The sequence below is a fragment of the Pollachius pollachius genome (assembly GCF_949987615.1).
Source record: "Pollachius pollachius genome assembly, chromosome: 20".
NCBI lineage: Eukaryota > Metazoa > Chordata > Actinopteri > Gadiformes > Gadidae > Pollachius > Pollachius pollachius.
The window spans coordinates 13,565,310-13,582,067 of record NC_136953.1 but is presented as its reverse complement, the minus strand read 5'-3'; the positions used below and the strand labels follow the sequence as shown (position 1 = coordinate 13,582,067).

Sequence of the window (16,758 nt, the reverse complement as noted above, 5' to 3'; positions counted from 1 at the left end):
CAGACAGACAGACAGACAGACATATTATCCGATCCGCTTATCAGAGAGTGTGTCTATCTGTGTCTACTTTTCGGGGCACTCCACTGGAGCCCCAATGATTAATCAATTAACCAGCAGCAGAACGTGGTTTGCTGCTGATAATTGCAATTAATTCTTGCATACTGTTTTCGTATGTGACCCCAATCGCACAAAAGCTGAATCAAATGCAATCATGAACCTCAGAGGAAACCCCCCCCACCCCCCAACAGCCCACTATGATGGGAACATGGGGGTAACTCCGCAGCAGTGAGGATCTCACCAGCTGTGTTTATGTGACGGTGAATCACCCCTGGTCACTTATAAAGAGGTACTTTATCCCCTGGAGTGTTATGTGTGTGTGTCCCCGCCCCCCCCCCCCGTGTTAAGATTCTGCCCTTCACCCCCGGAATGGATCCACAACCGTTAAAACCCGCAAAAAGTCAGTGAGTTCTTCAGTGATTCTAAACAGTCTGAGCAGAGGCGACCCCATCCGGAGGCACTCCCCTCACAGTGGAGCCCTAGCGTGACTCATTCTGGCACTTAGCGGATCTATTTATGTCTGTTATCTTTCTCCTTAATGTAACATGACGGCATGGCAGTGTTTGAAACTGTGTTTTATTTGTATATAGTACGGTGCGCTCGTGTCTTGTGTTTAGACCGTGTGAGAGGCTGGCTCACACGGTTTGGGACGCTGATGAAAGAAAAAGTGTAAACATGACCGGGACTTCCCTCTAAATATGACCTGATATAGAGTCAACCTCATTAATAGTTTTTCAGAACTATCGGGGGCTAAGGTACACAAGTGAAGTTGAATGAATCCACGCATAACTTTCTTAGACTTATCAGACATGGAGGAATGCCCGGCCTTTTTTATGGTTTCACATTGTTGCAATTTTTGTTTTTTAAATAGTTTCAACTGCAGCCAAGAATGCATGAGCATGACCACAGCAATATGAAAAACAAAAGCGGGATTCATTGCACAACTTGGATACCTTGGATAACTCTCAGGTATCTAAAAGGGTACAGAAATGAAATGAACCTTCAGTGGTTTCCTGGATGTAGTTTGAAGAGTTTTTAAAAGCGTCGGTGGTGGTGATATTGCTGGAAGGGAGCTTTTTGATAAGAGTGGTACTTATAGGTACTTATTAACACACTTCGATCTTAAAGATGCAGTAGGTAGCTAGGGAATGTGGTTGCACATTTACTGTTCTTAACAACACGCGGCATATTATGAATTCCTATGGTGCCCAAGCAAAAGGTGTGTGTGTGTGTGTGTGTGTGTGCGTGCGCGCTGTACAAGGGAGAGTAGAGTCAATATAGCAGACGCAAATGTCTTGTAGAGGTGAGTGAGTCTAAGAAAAAAAAAAAAATCCCTTTGTTTATCCTGGCAGTGTTGTCCTACAGTTTGCATTCAACTCCAAAAACACGTCAAACGTTCTTTGTTATTTTTTACATCCGCCTAGATTCCCTGCTGAATGCGATCCCCTGAAGCCACGTGGGCTGCAGTCTAATCTGATGGTGTTTGAGTATTGTCTCCTCCACCCTCCCAGGGTTCGACCATGGCATTGTGTTTCACCATGGCTCCTTCTCTTTTGTCCAACCCCCCCCCCCCCCCCCCGGTGAACAGAGAAAGCACCAGACCCGTGTGCTCACGTTGGATCCGGCCCCCAGCCGACGGCCCCGTCTCTGGGGGCCCCCGGGGGCCAGACGACGGCGGTGGCGGCGGCGGTGGCGGCGGCGGCGGTGGCGGCGGTGACCCCCTCAGCCCCGGAGATGGGGATGGACATGGAGGGGGTGCGCCTGGAGGAGGGGGTCCCCCTGAGCCCGTCAGTCTGGGGGGCTGGCGGGGGGGTCTGCCCTGAGCTCAGCCTCAGCTTCCAGGGCTACGTGGAGGAGCTCCGGCAGTGCCAGAGCAAGATGAGGAACGCCCAGGGGCCCCAGGCCGGGAGTCCAACCGAGGACCCCAAAGGGGACCTCTACAAGGCCACCATCGTCTGAGGAGGGACACCCCCCGCCCCCCACCTCCCCGTCCAAAGCCCCCACCTCCCCAACTAGCCGCAACACTCCTGCACTTTGTACGCCCCGAGGCACTAGGAGAGAGAGGAAGACTGACTGACTGACTGACTGACTGACTGACTGACTGACTTTCTGGCCGACTTTCCGACCGACTTTTCGACCAACTTTCTGACTGACTGACTTCCTGACCGACCTCCTGACCGCCTTTCTGATCGATGTTCCTGCCGACTTTCCGACTGGCTGACTGCCTGCCTGACTGGATGGATGAATGGAGGGACGGATGGATGGATGAAGGAAACGCTTGTAAAAAAAATAAATGGTGACAGATTCCCACTCCCAAAGAACATTCACCTTTCTGATTTGATGGAGGTCGATGTTGTTGTACATTTTGTTGAGTTGTTCTTTGCTGGATTTTGTTACTACTATTTTCTGTTTAGTGGTGTTGATACTTCAGTGGTGATACTTATTGTTGTATCGACCCGGTATTCTTTAGACTCCTTTAGGCAACAAAAAAAATCGATGAATAAAGTTGTTGTTACAAATCCAGAATCCAGATACCAGAACCCCCCCCCCTTTTTTTTTAAACGAGAAACAGGACAAGCAAATCTCCATCTCTTTCAGTGTTTCTCTGTTTTCTGCTTATCTTCCTCGCTGATAGTACAATAAACTACATGACGGTATTTTTCCTTGCCTGTGATTGGGTTTTTTGTGACTTTTTAGTGGCTTCTAACTTGGTTGTTCAAATATTCTAAATTAAAATATGTTGAAATGAACACCATCTGTCTTTTGTTTTCTGTAAGTCATTGTGATGTTTCACCTATAGCCTGCGTTTACAGCAACATGCGTGGATCATACATGGTGACCTATATAGCTCCTGAAGGTCAATGAAAAATAAATGTGTCGAGCCTAGACTTCATCCAATCGACCGACGTGTTGGACTCCCCCCACCCATCGGCTCGGCATCCTGCTAGTTTGAAAACGGTAAATTTAAGAACGGTGCAATTAACATTTCTGCTCTAGAGGGTCACTCCATCCCCCTTTGGTGCTACTGTTAGGAAGTTCTCTTCTAGTGCATTCTTCCGTCCAGCATCTGGAAGTACATGGTGGCAGCTGGTTCAAATTAGAGGCTAGGAGGAGAAGGACCATTGGGGATCCTGCCAGGGCATGCCACTGACGAAATGCTGACAGCCAACAGATACTCACGGAGACCCAACTGGAGAGGGCGGGGATCCCGGGTCGGTGTCACCAAATCACACCCACACAACTCGCCCACTGTAGAGAGTCTCTTTCGGGTCATCCACCGGAACGGGACTCGTTGACACTGCCCTAGAAACCCGATGTGTAATCGCAGGGGCGTCTACTCTGCACCGGCTAACAGACAGCAGGAGAGATCAGTCCGGATATAACATGTCGTAAGTAGACTAGAAAACAAATGACAGAACGGGTTCATTCAATACGCTTTGGGAACGCGAGGAACAGGACAGCGCTTGCAGGTTCTCCCGAGGGTCCCATGAACGAAAGCCAGCAGGGGACTCAGAAGCTGGCTGATATAACGTGACGAATTCAGCGGATCCAACCTAGAGGATAAAAACCAGGGTCCACACACACACACACACACACACACACACACACACGCACACACACACACACACACACACACACACACACACACACACACACACACACACACACACACACACACGCACACAGCAAGATGTGGGGGTCCACCATGGAATACTTCATGTTCCTGCTCGTTCCTTGCGTTTTTGGTGCAAGTAAGACGGTAAGTGTCGTGATGGAAAAATGTTATCTGAGTTTCAGCAGCTTAAAAAAAGTTAAATAAAGATTTTAAAATCTGTCGTCGGTTTCAGCGGATTATCCTCCCTGGATACGAGACAGTAAATACCAGGAATGCCACTCGGGACAGGACGAAAGGTAGGTGACAGAAGCCCCTCCATCAATAATCATAATCATAGTGGTGGTGCATCTCATCTCCTTTTGCATTTGCCTAATATTATACCGCTTATGCTTTTAAACATTCTTTGTTTCATTGCTTTTCTTATGTAGGCTTATGATTTGGGTCAAAGCGGTTATCCTCTAACTTAAATGAATAATGACTAGGCATTTAAAATGCAGAGGCATGTTAAACCTGCACTATGTAAGGTTTGCCTTTAGCAGTCTCTAGTGGCTTGAGTTGGAGCTGTAGCTGGCAAAAGTGGACGGGAATAGAAAATAATTATAGAGAAACATTTGATTGAAGAAAGTCGGATTGACTCTGGGATGGGAACGTTTTATTCTGTCAGAACCTTCAAGTCCAGACAATTTAAATAGCAGTAGTAGAAAAGTGACTCAGTGCAGGTTTAATGTGATCATATTAACAGACAAGGGACCGAGATATGACTTTGAAGTGATGACCTGAATTTCACATGCTTCCTCTTTCATAAGATGCCCGAAGGAATTGTACCCAGTCGACATTTATGACGTATATAAATGTTGCAACTGTCTGTCCCTAGCACTGACAACATCGGGCAAAGAATGTGCCTTCCCATTTCGTCAGGGTGGAATAATCCACCACCAGTGCATCACTGTGCGGTCGTCCAGACCTTGGTGAGTTACTGAACGCGGTGTATGATGACAGTGCAGTCTGTGTTTTGCCACTTGCGTCTGGTGGGTTTGACAACTGTTGAGTAATGAACACACGTGCGTACCGGCGGTTGCGTCTCTTTCCTTCCTTCCTTCCTTCCTTCCTTCCTTCCTTCCATCCAATACATTCGCAAAGTTGTTTTCAAGGATCCAGTGAGAGTGTTTTTTCGCTGACTTAAGTAGGACCTTATTGCCAAATTGCTCTTTGTGTTTCGCAACTGACATCTCAAGCCATGGCATGAACTTTGTTCTTTCATGCCCTTTTAATAGGCTTTTTTGACACGTTTTAGAAACACGCTCTCTTTTTCCTATGAGTTATAAACAGTTTATGATTTGATGTAAGGAAAAACACAGCCAAAATCCTCATCATGTTCTTCAACTCCAGATGCTGTTAAAAAAAAGCAGTTGGCGTCTCATTTCCAAAAGTCAATCTGAATCAAATCAAGATGTGGGTTGCAGGTGTTTCACCAGATGATTCAACACATAAATATTTAAAACCAAACCAGGACGGCGCGCTCATATAGTGTGGCTGGATAAATTTACAGAAGATGAAGAGCAGCAATACGCGGTTACACTAACCGTTCTTCCCCCACACGCAAGCCATTGACAGACCTGAAACAAAACGTTTCAATATAAGTTGCTAGGTCTGTGCTGCATGTGTGTAAAATATTAAAATCTGTGTGGTTCCGTTTCCCCCCCGAAATGTGTTTTTCGTTGGCGTGTGAAAGGGTTGATGTGTGTGGAGTCCAGCGCAGGAAACTTTGCCACTACATCATCCACAAAGTGGTTGTATCTCGCGAATGACTGAGTCAGGCTTTTTGGACGTGTGTTTGTGTGTCTGTTAGTGTGTGTGTGTGTGTGTGTGTGTGTGTGTGTGTGTGTGTGTGTCTGTGACTGTGTGTGGGTGTGCATGCGTGTGTGCGTGCGTGCGTGTGTGCGTGCATGCGTGCGTGGTTGGGTGGGTGTGGTGGTGCGGAGGGGTTGAGAGGTTTGTTTGAATTTCAAATCCCACTAAAAGCTTGTCATCTCTTCATTGTATTTGAAAGCGGTGTTCGAGCTAAGTTGACCTGTTCAAAACGGAGGGTGTATTGGGTTGTCCGTTGCTAGTGGTTCTGGTGGAAGGCATTGCGTTGGCAGAATAATGAATTTGATTGCGGAATACATTCAAATCTTTGCTTCTTTGTTTTACACTCAGGTGTTCCCTCACACACAACTTTGACCGGGATTTCCAATGGGGTTTCTGTGCGCCTGTGGTCTCCCAAACCAACGGTGAATATCTTCCCTGATTTCGTTTCTGTGTGATTATTCCACGCAGTCTGTTCCTTCGGTGGCCCTCAGCCCTGTGTTTGAACGGCTTTGTGCGTCTGTTGTCGTTGTTTTCTTCGTGAAGTGGTGCTCCACTCGTCCAGGAGACTTCTGGACCCGTGTCAGGTGAACCCTTGTCAAAACGGCGGCCTGTGCACCCTCGTACCCCACAAGGACTCCTACGAGTGTTCCTGCCCGGAGCGCTTCAGCGGGCGTCTGTGTGAGCAGAGTAGGTGGCGTTCTTATCTTTATTGAAAATCTGTTTCCGAACAACGGCAAAGAATCCCAAAAACAAAAACACTGACACCATTGAATTCAACCCGGGCCCGAAACCGCCCGCTTGAAATGTCTACCGTGTTGAACATTAAAAAAAATACCTCTTTGTGGTTCACCCTTGACCCTAAATGTCTGCAATTTAACGCTCCGTTGGACCGTTGCACCGCTCCCCGTCCCTCATGTGTCGGTTGCTCTTTTTGTGTTGTGTTTCTGTCGTTTTGTGTCTTTTCAGCCAAGTGCTACGAAACAGGACACCTGCGCTTTTATGACATAGGAGAGTCCTGGGGACGCATTCACCTCCGTAACGTGGAACAGTGCTCATGCGTGGCCGGGGAGACCAGGTGTGAAAGAGTTCGCTACACAGGTGAGTCTGCTCTGCGTCGACACGGGATGTAGTGTTTTTGTGTGTTTCAGTTCCAGTCCCGTAGGGAGTGGGATCGAAACCCGATAAGCACTACATATTGTGTTTTGGGTAAATGTTGCTTTCATCCGAAAAACACTTGATCGGGCTGGATCCTTCCTCTGAATCACTTTTGAGGGTTTTCTTGAGCTGGAAGAAAGGATTATGAGCATGTTTCGGAAACGTAATTTCGGTTTCAGAAACGTAATTTTGGTTTCAGAAACACAAGTTCGGTTTCAATTCCGACCGAAAGAAAACTGTCGGTAAAACGGACGCAAAAGTTCTAGTTCTAGTCCTGCGGGTACCTTTTTCCCGATAACATCCATCACCCAGGTTCTTACCAGCTTTGGTGAACCCGATACCCCCACAGCCCATGTTAAACCAGCAAGATAATATCAAACCAACACTCATCTCTCTCCTCAAACAGACAGAAAGCCGTTAAAACACTCTAGGCCTCCGTCCTGTGTCTTGTCTCGCTCCGTCGGTTCCCAATTGTTCTCGACAGTATCAGGTTCCTCTGCCTCGGAACTCTTTGAACCTCTCCCTCCACCTGGAGGTGACGGGGGCGTCTGACGTAGGCGGCCTCTCACAGCGGCAGGCATGCCCTGAATCAAAGGCGAGGCCACGCTCTCCCTTTGATGGCCTCGCCATGGTTACCAGGGAAAACGTTGTGTGAAGGGAAGAAAAGCCTGTTTATCTGACTCAAGTTGTCAAGTTATTCATTACTTTCCACCGTTTGACACACCACACCTTGTCGGTCTTGGCGCTACCGCCTCCACCGCCCACCTCAACCACCCGCCCCCCACCTTCGCCTGGGCCGGGAGGGATGGAGAAACAGTCTGCCCGCGCTTTAGGGAGTTGGAGCTCAAGAGATTTGTGACATCAGCACACAATCAGCAGCCCTGTTGTGTGGCAGTGATAAGACCCCAGGAGACAGCCTTGTGGGTGACTTATGATTATCAATGTGTTGCGATGGGTGCAGACAATTAACTTTTATGTATTTATTTTTTTATATAGGGGGAATGGGTTCACCTTGCAATTCTAAGTGCTTGGCACGTGTTTCTATGAATATCCTGGCTGTACCGACAGCGATATATTGTTGTTCCTCTTTCTTCAGAGTAATGTACTGATTGGAAGTCACTTTATGGATAAAAGCGTTCTGCTAAACGCCCTAATGTAAACGTTAATAAACACATCTGAAAGCCTGCTTTTCTCAACTCCATACTTGTGTTAAGGTCAGGTGGGTCCGCCCCCGATATCAGGTTTAGCTCGAAGAACATTCTCAGACACAGTACCACATCCCAGAATTCTCTGCATAAGGTTCCCATGACGACACGGCCGAACCATCAACCCCTCCCCCCCCCGGTTCACATACCGTCACGCCGTCGCACTGGAGCGGCTGTTTCCTTTGAAGTTCAGACAGGAATGGTCTCGAGGGGTCTCAAGTTGACGTAGGTGCCCCTAACCCTAACCCTCAACACCTCCTCCCCTCCCCGCCACAGGGTGTCATTCGAACCCCTGCGAGAACGAGGGGACCTGCCGACAGATCTCCGACACCGGGGACCAAGTGTGCCACTGCAGGCCCCGCTTCTCCGGGCCCCTTTGCAGCCTGGGTGAGTCTGACGGGCCCCGTGGCCCCCGGCGCGGGCCCCTCTGCCGGCCTGTCTGCTGGCCCCTCTCCTGGCCCCTCTGTTGGCCCCACCACTGGCCCCTCTCCTGGCCCCTCTCCTGGCCCCTCTCCTGGCCCCTCTGCTGGCCCCTCTGCTGGCCCCTCTCCTGGCCCCTCTCCTGGCCCCTCTCCTGGCCCCTCTGCTGGCCCCTCTCCTGGCCCCTCTCCTGGCCCCTCTCCTGGCCCCTCTCCTGGCCCCTCGGCTGGCCCCTCTCCTGGCCCCTCTGCTGGCCCCTCTCCTGCCCCTCCGCTGGCCCCTCTCCTGGCCCCTCTCCTGGCCCCTCTCCTGGCCCCTCTGCTGGCCCCTCTCCTGGCCCCTCTGCTGGCCCCTCTCCTGCCCCTCCGCTGGCCCCTCTGCTGGCCCCTCTGCTGGCCCTTCTGCTGGCCCCTCTCCTGGCCCCTCTCCTGGCCCCTCTCCTGGCCCCTCTGCTGGCCCCTCTCCTGGCCCCTCTGCTGGCCCCTCTCCTGTCCCCTCTCCTGGCCCTCACCTGGCCCCTCTACTGGCCCCTCTCCTGGCCCCTCTCCTGGCCCCTCTCCTGTCCCCTCTCCTGGCCCCTCTCCTGCCCCTCCGCTGGCCCCTCTGCTGGCCCCTCCGCTGGCCCCTCTAGTGGCCCCTCTGCTGGCCCCTCTGCTGGCCCCTCTGTTTGCCCCTCTGCTGACGGGGGCCTGGGGAGGGTGTGCGGGATGGTGGGTGAGCCACTGTCAGAGGGCGGTGTACTGTTAGATCATTCACACACAAATACTGAGAGTAGCCTTGGTTCCCTGAAGCTTGAAGCCACTCTGGACACGTTGGAAACGTCTGGAAATGTTGATGTTCTCGGCACATTGGATCGAAGTATTTAGTTAATGGGTTGGTATCAGCACTTTGGAACGGTTTAGTTAGTTAATGGGTTGGTCTCAGCACTTTGGAACGGTTTAGTTAGTTAATTGGTTGGTTTCAGCACTTTGTAACGGTTTAGTTAGTTAATGGGTTGGTTTCAGCACTTTGTAACGGTTTAGTTAGTTAATGGGTTGGTCTCAGCACTTTGTAACGGTTTAGTTAGTTAATGGGTTGGTCTCAGCACTTTGTAACGGTTTAGTTAGTTAATGGGTTGTTCACAGCGTGGTTTAGTTAGTTAATGGGTTGTTCACAGCGCTTTAGATCGGTGTAGTTAGTTAATGGGTTGTTCTCAGCGCTTTGGATTGGCGTAGTTAGTTAATGGGTTTTTCTCAGTACTTTGGATTGCACAAGTTAGTTCATGGTTTTTTCTCAGTTCTTTGGATCAGTGTGGTTAGTTGATGTTTTTTTCTCTGGGCTTTGGATCAGTGAGGTGTGTCAATTGTTTTTTCTCAGCGGTTTGGATCGGTGTATTTAGTTAATTGTTTTTTCTCAGCGGTTTGGATCGGTGTATTTAGTTAATTGTTTTTTCTCAGCGGTTTGGATCGGTGTATTTAGTTAATGGGTGGTTCTCAGCCTCTCCAGCTGCAAGTTGCTTCAGATGAGATTAATGATTAAAGGGGAATGTAGAACGCAGGGATCAAGGAAATATGTGCCGTAGAACCAGTAATCCCCACATCAGTCCGAAAAGTATTTAAGTGTTTTAAGGTGTGTTTGTGTGTGTGTGTGTGTGTGTGAGTTTGACATTTGACTCAGTCATTGCTTCCTTTCATCACACCCTCACACATCCTCTCTCTCTCTCTCTCTCTCTCTCTCTCTCTCTCTCTCTCTCTCACCAACACACACACACACACACACACACACACACACACACACACACACACACACACACACACACACACACACAACTATCATCATCTCTCTCTCACTATCTCTCTCTCTTTCTCTCTCTCTCTGTCTCTCGCTCTCTCTCTCACACACACACACACACACACACACACAAACACACCCTCTCACATCACATCTTCTCTCACACACACACACACACACACAGTTTACACACACATACCACACACACACACCATCATTATCTCTCTCTCTCTCTCTCCCTCTCTCTCTCTATCATCTCTCACACACACACACTTTACACACACATACCACACACACATACATTCCTAAACACACACTCACCCATCACCACCCTCACCATCCTCCCATGGGTGGGATGGCGGTGAGGTCGTGGAATAACAAAACCCATTTTCAACGTGTTGCGACGGAATGAAGGAAAAAACTGCACAAGCTGACGGTTCTCGCCGTGACACCGCGGCGAGAACCGTCAGCCGTAGCTTTACGCGCTTAACGCGCCAGACGACGCACGTGGGCTCATGACAACGGTTGTCGGGCGTCTCCCCCCCCCCCCCCCCCCCGCAGAGGCTGAGACCAGGTGCTACAGCAACCGGGGGCGGGGCTACCGCGGCGTGGTGGGCGTGGCCCTGTCGGGGGCCCGATGCCTGCCCTGGAACTCGGACCTGCTGCACAACGAGCTCCACGAGGGCAACGTGGAGGGGGCCCCCGGCAAGGGCCTCGGGGCCCACAACTACTGCAGGTGAGGAGGGGGGGTGCAGAGGCATAAATAGAGAGAGAGAGGAAGAGAGTGAGTGTGTGTGTGTGTGTGTGGATGTGTGTGTGTGTGTGTGTGTGTGTGTAGACACATAAATAGAGAGGGAGAGCGAGTCAGTGTGTGTGTCTTTGGTATGTGTGTGTTTGTCTGGTGTGTGTGAGTGTGTGTGTGTGTGAGTGTGTGTGTGTGTGAGTGTGTGTGTGTGTGTGTGTGTGTGTAGACACATAAATAGAGAGGGAGAGCGAGTCAGTGTGTGTGTCTTTGGTATGTTCGTGTTTGTCTGGTGTGTGTGTGTGTGTGTGTGTGTGTGTGTGTGTGTGTGTGTGAGTGTGTGTGTGTGTGTGTGAGTGTGAGACACCTCAAGATGGACAACAAGGAAGAGAGAGAGTGTGTGTTTGGGGAGAGAGAGAGAGAGAGAGAATGGGAGGATCAGGGGGAATAGTGTGTGCATGTGAACCAGAGAGAAAATATAAATGATGTGCATGTGTGTGTGTATGTGTGTGTATGTTTATGCGATTGAGTAAGAAAACCATTAAATATGTTTAAACATGAGAGAGGCGACAGAGCAATAGAGATAAAGATAAAAATGTATGTCTGCATAACGGAGAGAGATAGAAAGATTCTCTGTTTGTGACACTGGATGTGTGTGAGAGAATGTATGCATGTATGAACATATGTATGATTGTGTATGCATATATATATATATATATATATTGAAGCAGCCCAGTGGGTGTGGGGTTTCCATGCCACCAAGTTAAACAGACATAGCGACACAACACACAAAGCAGTTCAAAATGATGACTTATTTACAGGGTGAATAGCTATCACCAGGGTGGGGAAAAAGGTCATCCAAAGTCCGTAGTCTATGTGCAAGAGTGTTCATAGGGAGGGTCCTCAAACAAGAGGTAATCGATAAAGTCCAAGGTCCCTCACTCTCTTGGCCGTACAATGTTACAGAAGCTCACTAAGATGCTCTCTGTAATAGACCAGCCCCATGTGGTCGCACGCTCTCCCTTTCATCCCCAAGCACTCCTGCCTAATGCTCCTCAGGCTTGCGTCGTTAAGGGAGGAAGTCCATGTAAGGCTTGGGGGTGGAGCCAGCGTGCTGCCACATATCTCCCTTCAATCACCACTCCTCCCAGGCGTCTGCCACAATATATATATATATATGTATATATTCAAACAAAAGCTCAAGTTCAAATCACGTCCCGACCCCATCGGCCTCACAAACTTACCAGTCCAAACAAACCATAAACCAGTCCACCACACCGGTGCACAACGTATAAACTATCGGGGTAACGCTCAAACTAATATTTACATAGTCCACGGAGTCCCATCCTTATGGGGAATTCGAGGTGCTGTAGGTATGATTAGAGAGTCGTAGAGCGAGAGAGAGAGAGAGAGAGAGAGAGAGAGAGAGAGAGAGAGAGAGAGAGAGAGAGAGAGAGAGAGAGAGAGAGAGAGAGAGAGAGAGCATAAAAGGGCAGAAGTGAAAAAGGTTTTGAATCTAAACAACCCAAGAAAATCGCACCTTCCCTTTCTGCTCCCTCCCTTCCTAGATTTACATTCACGCACCTTTGAGTGACAGGGTAGATGGATACCCCAAACCAATCGGGAAAGAGGAATCTTGATTGGTCAGAAATTTGTCTAAAATCTAAATTATATCATAAAGATGCAGCCTTGCAGTGAAAACACATATTCTCAAATCGCAGTTCACTCACTAACGGTGGAAGGATGGCTGTGAAACTTTTTACGGATCACACTCAAAATAAAGCCCTTACATACGACCCCCAGACCCTTTATTAAGCATAAGACGCCTGTAATCAAGCCCCTTTATTCATGCACCTTTATTCAAGCGCCTTTATTCAAGTATAACGTATGACCCCCTTATCATCGATGATAAGTTGATGAGGGGTGTCATACGTTTAAGGGGTGATGTCATGCCACCAGGTGTGAGTGTGATCAGCCATTACAAGCCATTTGAAAATCGACCCTTTCCTGTGTTTTAGTGACATCACTAGTGGGCGTGTCCACCTAGAGGTATGCTGGATAGATCAATCTACCAGCCTACCCAGTGGACTGTGGCAAACGTTGCTTATCTAGCCATCTTACACCTCGGTGGACACGCTCTTTAGTGATGTCACTAGGGCACAGGAAAAGGCAGTTTTTGTAATGGCTTGCAATGGCCGATCACACTCACACCTGGTGCCATGACATCACCCCTTTAACACGGTGCTGATGACCCACAACGTGGTCCCCTGTCTGTGTGTGACCGACCGTGGCTCTGGTCCGTCTGCAGGAACCCCGACGGGGACAGCAGGCCCTGGTGCTACGTCCTCAGCCGCGGAGCCATCTCCTGGGAGCACTGCGACATCCCACCGTGCAACAGCATAAGTGAGTACCAAGGAAACGCCTCCGTTGTTGTGCTTGTGTTCTTGTTGTTCTTGTCGATCGTTAGCCTCGCAGAATAATCGTGTGAAAGTTATATTTTAAGGTTCATCTTATATTTAGCATCTCAATGTCAAATCGATGACTTAGGCAGATAGTGATTATGGAATGTAAAAGGCACTCTGATTGGCTTAGGATAAAGCCAATAAGGCACATTGAATCAGAAGCTTTAGGAGTTTAGAGCTTGGTTAGATATCGCAATTTGGCCAAAGTAATGTTGAGGAAATCCTGCTATGAGGCTAACGTGATATTAAGAGATGTAAGCTCAGTGTGTTTACAATGGTGTCTCCGTGTCTTTAAGTAGATGCGGAGGATAACCCCGTTGAACGCATCTGAAATGGAGCTGCGATGATGGGTTTTTATCTGGTATTTTTGACAGTGATGTGTGTGTGTGATACCTGCCTCAGTGTGCGTGATGTGTGTGTGTGTGTGTGTGTGTGTGTGTGTGTGTGTGTGTGTGTGTGTGTGTGTTTGTGTTGTGTGTGTGTTTCTAAATAGTGCTTTTGGTTCTCCCACTTCCAAAAACGTGTTTGGATACAACAATGACTGAGTCACTGAACAGCAGTTGCTCAAGGAGGCCTTCAGGTAGACATTAGGGTTCGACCCAGAACCATTGTGCATGTGTCTGTGTGTGTGACTGCGCATGTGTGTGAGTTTGTTGTCCTTTGAATTGACCGTTTTTGCCATCCAAGGTTTGCCTCTGTCATTAATCTGCGGTCAGCCTTTGATTGGCTCCCTGTGATGCTGACCAAAAGCAGCCACGGACAGACGGCTTATTTAAGCTGACCGACCTAAGACTTCAGTTAAACAGATATATATATATATATATATAATTATCAGAGTACAGAAAATGTTCAAAGATATCTGTTTCCTTCATTCAGGACAGCATAGGTTAACTCAAAAGCGTTTTTTCTTTGTGACGGTCAAATCGGTTGCAAATGAACCAGCAGCTCATCAGGAATATTCATCCCATTACGGCGCTCTACTAACGAGCGGGTCTTGTCCGTCATCACCAGCCCTGCACAGGGGGTTCACCGCTGACTAATTCACCCTTGATGTGTGAAAAAAAATAGAAAAATCTCGTGGGCCAGCGACGCCGTGAACCGAGGCTGTTCAGAGACCCCCTGCGGTGCCTCGCCAATAGGGTGCCCCGCGTTTAGTTCCACTCGCGGGCGGAGGAGGTGGAGACGCGGGCGATGTGTGACGGAACGGAGCGGGCGACGGAGCGCGCCAATCATCGCCTTAAATATCACGCCCGCTCTGAAGTGAAACTGAAACTAAAAGTGTCTCGACTGACACAGCAGGGAATGGAAGATTCTGGCTGCTTGAGTCCTGGATGAGGGGGTGTGTGTGTGTGTGGGGGGGGGGGGGGGGGGAGGGGCGAACGACAGGTGGAGGAGCAAAATGTTTGTGTTTTCGAGCGTGGATATTTAGCATGTACTGGGCCGTGTATTGTCATTATGCTGGGAACGCACCAGCCCAATCTCATACCTTGTGCATCGCTAGACGCTCACGCGAGCCTCCCCCATATTTCCGTGAGGTAGTCATCTGCATGCTCTGCAGTTTGTCATGATAATAAAAAATGCATTCGAAAATATATATCACTATATATCACTCTCTCTCACTCTCTCTCTCTCTCTCTCTCTCTCTCTCTCTCTCTCTCTCTATATATATATATATATATATATGTTTATTGATATAAACATATCAGTGTAGAGCAACAGTGTGACAGCTTATTTATAGATCTAAAAAAAGATTTAGTATGCCTCGAGAGAATCACTGGCTACGCTCCCAGCATTTCACCCCGTCCTGTCATTCTTGACTTTTCGGATATATATATTTTTATGGCCTTTTCAGCCTTTGTCGACAGGACGGTGAAGACTGACAGGAACGTGGTTGGAGGTGCAGTGTGGCATTTGAGCGTTTCAGCGTCTGCATAGCACGGCGGGTCAGGGCCTATCAGAGCACGATGAGTCGTCTGAAAACTTGACTGTTCGACTTTGTCGTTGATTTTTTAAAGGCGCCGTAGGTACTATTGAAGAGATTTAGTCTCAGTGTCATTTGTTAGAAATGGCCTTGCCATCCGCCGACTATTAGTAAGGGAAACCACTGTGTGAGCCAGATTACATTAAGATACCTCCTGGCTCTTCATGGGAATCCGTCTTGCCTGTCAATCCCACAATGCAACACTTCTCAACGGCGGAGAAACGTACCGGAATGGAGCGAGCAGCGGCTCTCTCTTCTCGTCTCTCACGTCACCTCTCTCAAATCATACCTACACCGCCCCCCCCTCCCCAGGTTTTCGCAGGATGGTTCTCACCAAACATCGCCCCGGAATCACCCAGACCATCTCCACCCGGCCCCCCAGGACGCCCTCGTGCGGCCGGCGCCACAAGAAGAGGATCGCCCGCGGCCGCATCATCGGGGGAACCTCGGCGCTCCCGGGGGCCCATCCCTGGATGGCCGCCATCTACTCCGGCCGCACCGACTTCTGCGGCGGGACCCTCATCGCCTCCTGCTGGGTGCTGACGGCGGCCCACTGCTTCCTGAACAAGTGAGCCGGCGCTTAAACGCTTGAACCAATGCGCGACACCATGTTTGGTTGTAGTTGAGGCGCTTTCTCCGGGTTAAAGGGGCAGCGGGGAGGGTTTGGTGCCATCTAGTGCTGGGGCGGAGTATTGCAACCGACTGAATTGCAGCCCCCCTTGCAAATTTCCTTGATAACCTCTTATTGGCTTATGGGCTGGGCAGCTCACTGCCATCAACGGTGACATTGTAAAAAACGAAATTGTGCGTGGGTGTGTTTGATCAACAATAACGTCCACGCTTATAAGGCATCCCTCCCTGTTTGAACCTATGCCTGCATAAAAATAAAGTTGTCCTCCAAAGGGCCAATGGTTGGTGGTCGTGGGCCCAAAAAAATAAAATAAAATAAAACCAGGCATCCCTCCCGAAATCTTTCTTCTCTCAAATTGCAAATGTGTCAATTTGCCATTGAGGTGAACCGTGTGGACGGTTTCAGTGCGCTGACGTTGTGTGTCCCCACAGCCCCCTGACGTCCACCATCCGGGTGGTCCTGGGCCAGCAGAACTTCAACGTCTCGGGGCCAGACAGCCGGACCTTCGGCGTGGACCGCTACATCCCCCACGAAAAATTCTCCATTTTCAATCCCACTCTGCACGACATCAGTAAGGGGCAACGCACACACACACACACACAGCGTACGCCAAAAGACACACATGGTGCACGTGCAGAGTCACACACAGTGCACGCACGCACACACACACACACACACACACACACACACACACACACACAGACACACACAGTGTACGCCCACAGACACACACGGTGCAGGCGCAAACATACACACATGCTCACCCTCAGATAAAAGGATAAAAATATGTACGCACACACACACTTACATTAAAAAACGAAAATATGTACACACACACATACACACACACTTTCCACAATTGAAGTGA

At 49.2% G+C, this 16,758-nt stretch overlaps 2 protein-coding genes across 3 annotated transcripts in view; both read left to right on the top strand.

Annotated features, from left to right (window-relative positions):
- rgs12a (regulator of G protein signaling 12a) overlaps positions 1-2,763 on the top strand; it is a 42,314-nt gene extending 39,551 nt beyond the window's left edge. For both annotated transcript variants that reach the window (XM_079758462.1, XM_079758461.1), the window contains exon 18: positions 1,646-2,763. In XM_079758462.1, coding sequence (XP_079614588.1) covers positions 1,646-2,016 — 371 coding nt within the window. In that variant the 3' untranslated portion in view covers positions 2,017-2,763. The remainder of the gene's footprint in view (positions 1-1,645) is intronic.
- A 745-nt stretch (positions 2,764-3,508) lies between these two features.
- Positions 3,509-16,758, top strand: part of hgfac (HGF activator) — a 17,184-nt gene continuing 3,934 nt past the window's right edge. Inside the window, exons 1-11 of the mRNA XM_079758450.1 lie at positions 3,509-3,817; positions 3,906-3,969; positions 4,548-4,641; positions 5,873-5,946; positions 6,068-6,211; positions 6,491-6,622; positions 8,161-8,271; positions 10,636-10,810; positions 13,125-13,219; positions 15,572-15,827; positions 16,322-16,461. Of these exons, the coding sequence (XP_079614576.1) occupies positions 3,749-3,817; positions 3,906-3,969; positions 4,548-4,641; positions 5,873-5,946; positions 6,068-6,211; positions 6,491-6,622; positions 8,161-8,271; positions 10,636-10,810; positions 13,125-13,219; positions 15,572-15,827; positions 16,322-16,461 (1,354 nt within the window). The 5' untranslated portion in view covers positions 3,509-3,748. The remainder of the gene's footprint in view (positions 3,818-3,905; positions 3,970-4,547; positions 4,642-5,872; positions 5,947-6,067; positions 6,212-6,490; positions 6,623-8,160; positions 8,272-10,635; positions 10,811-13,124; positions 13,220-15,571; positions 15,828-16,321; positions 16,462-16,758) is intronic.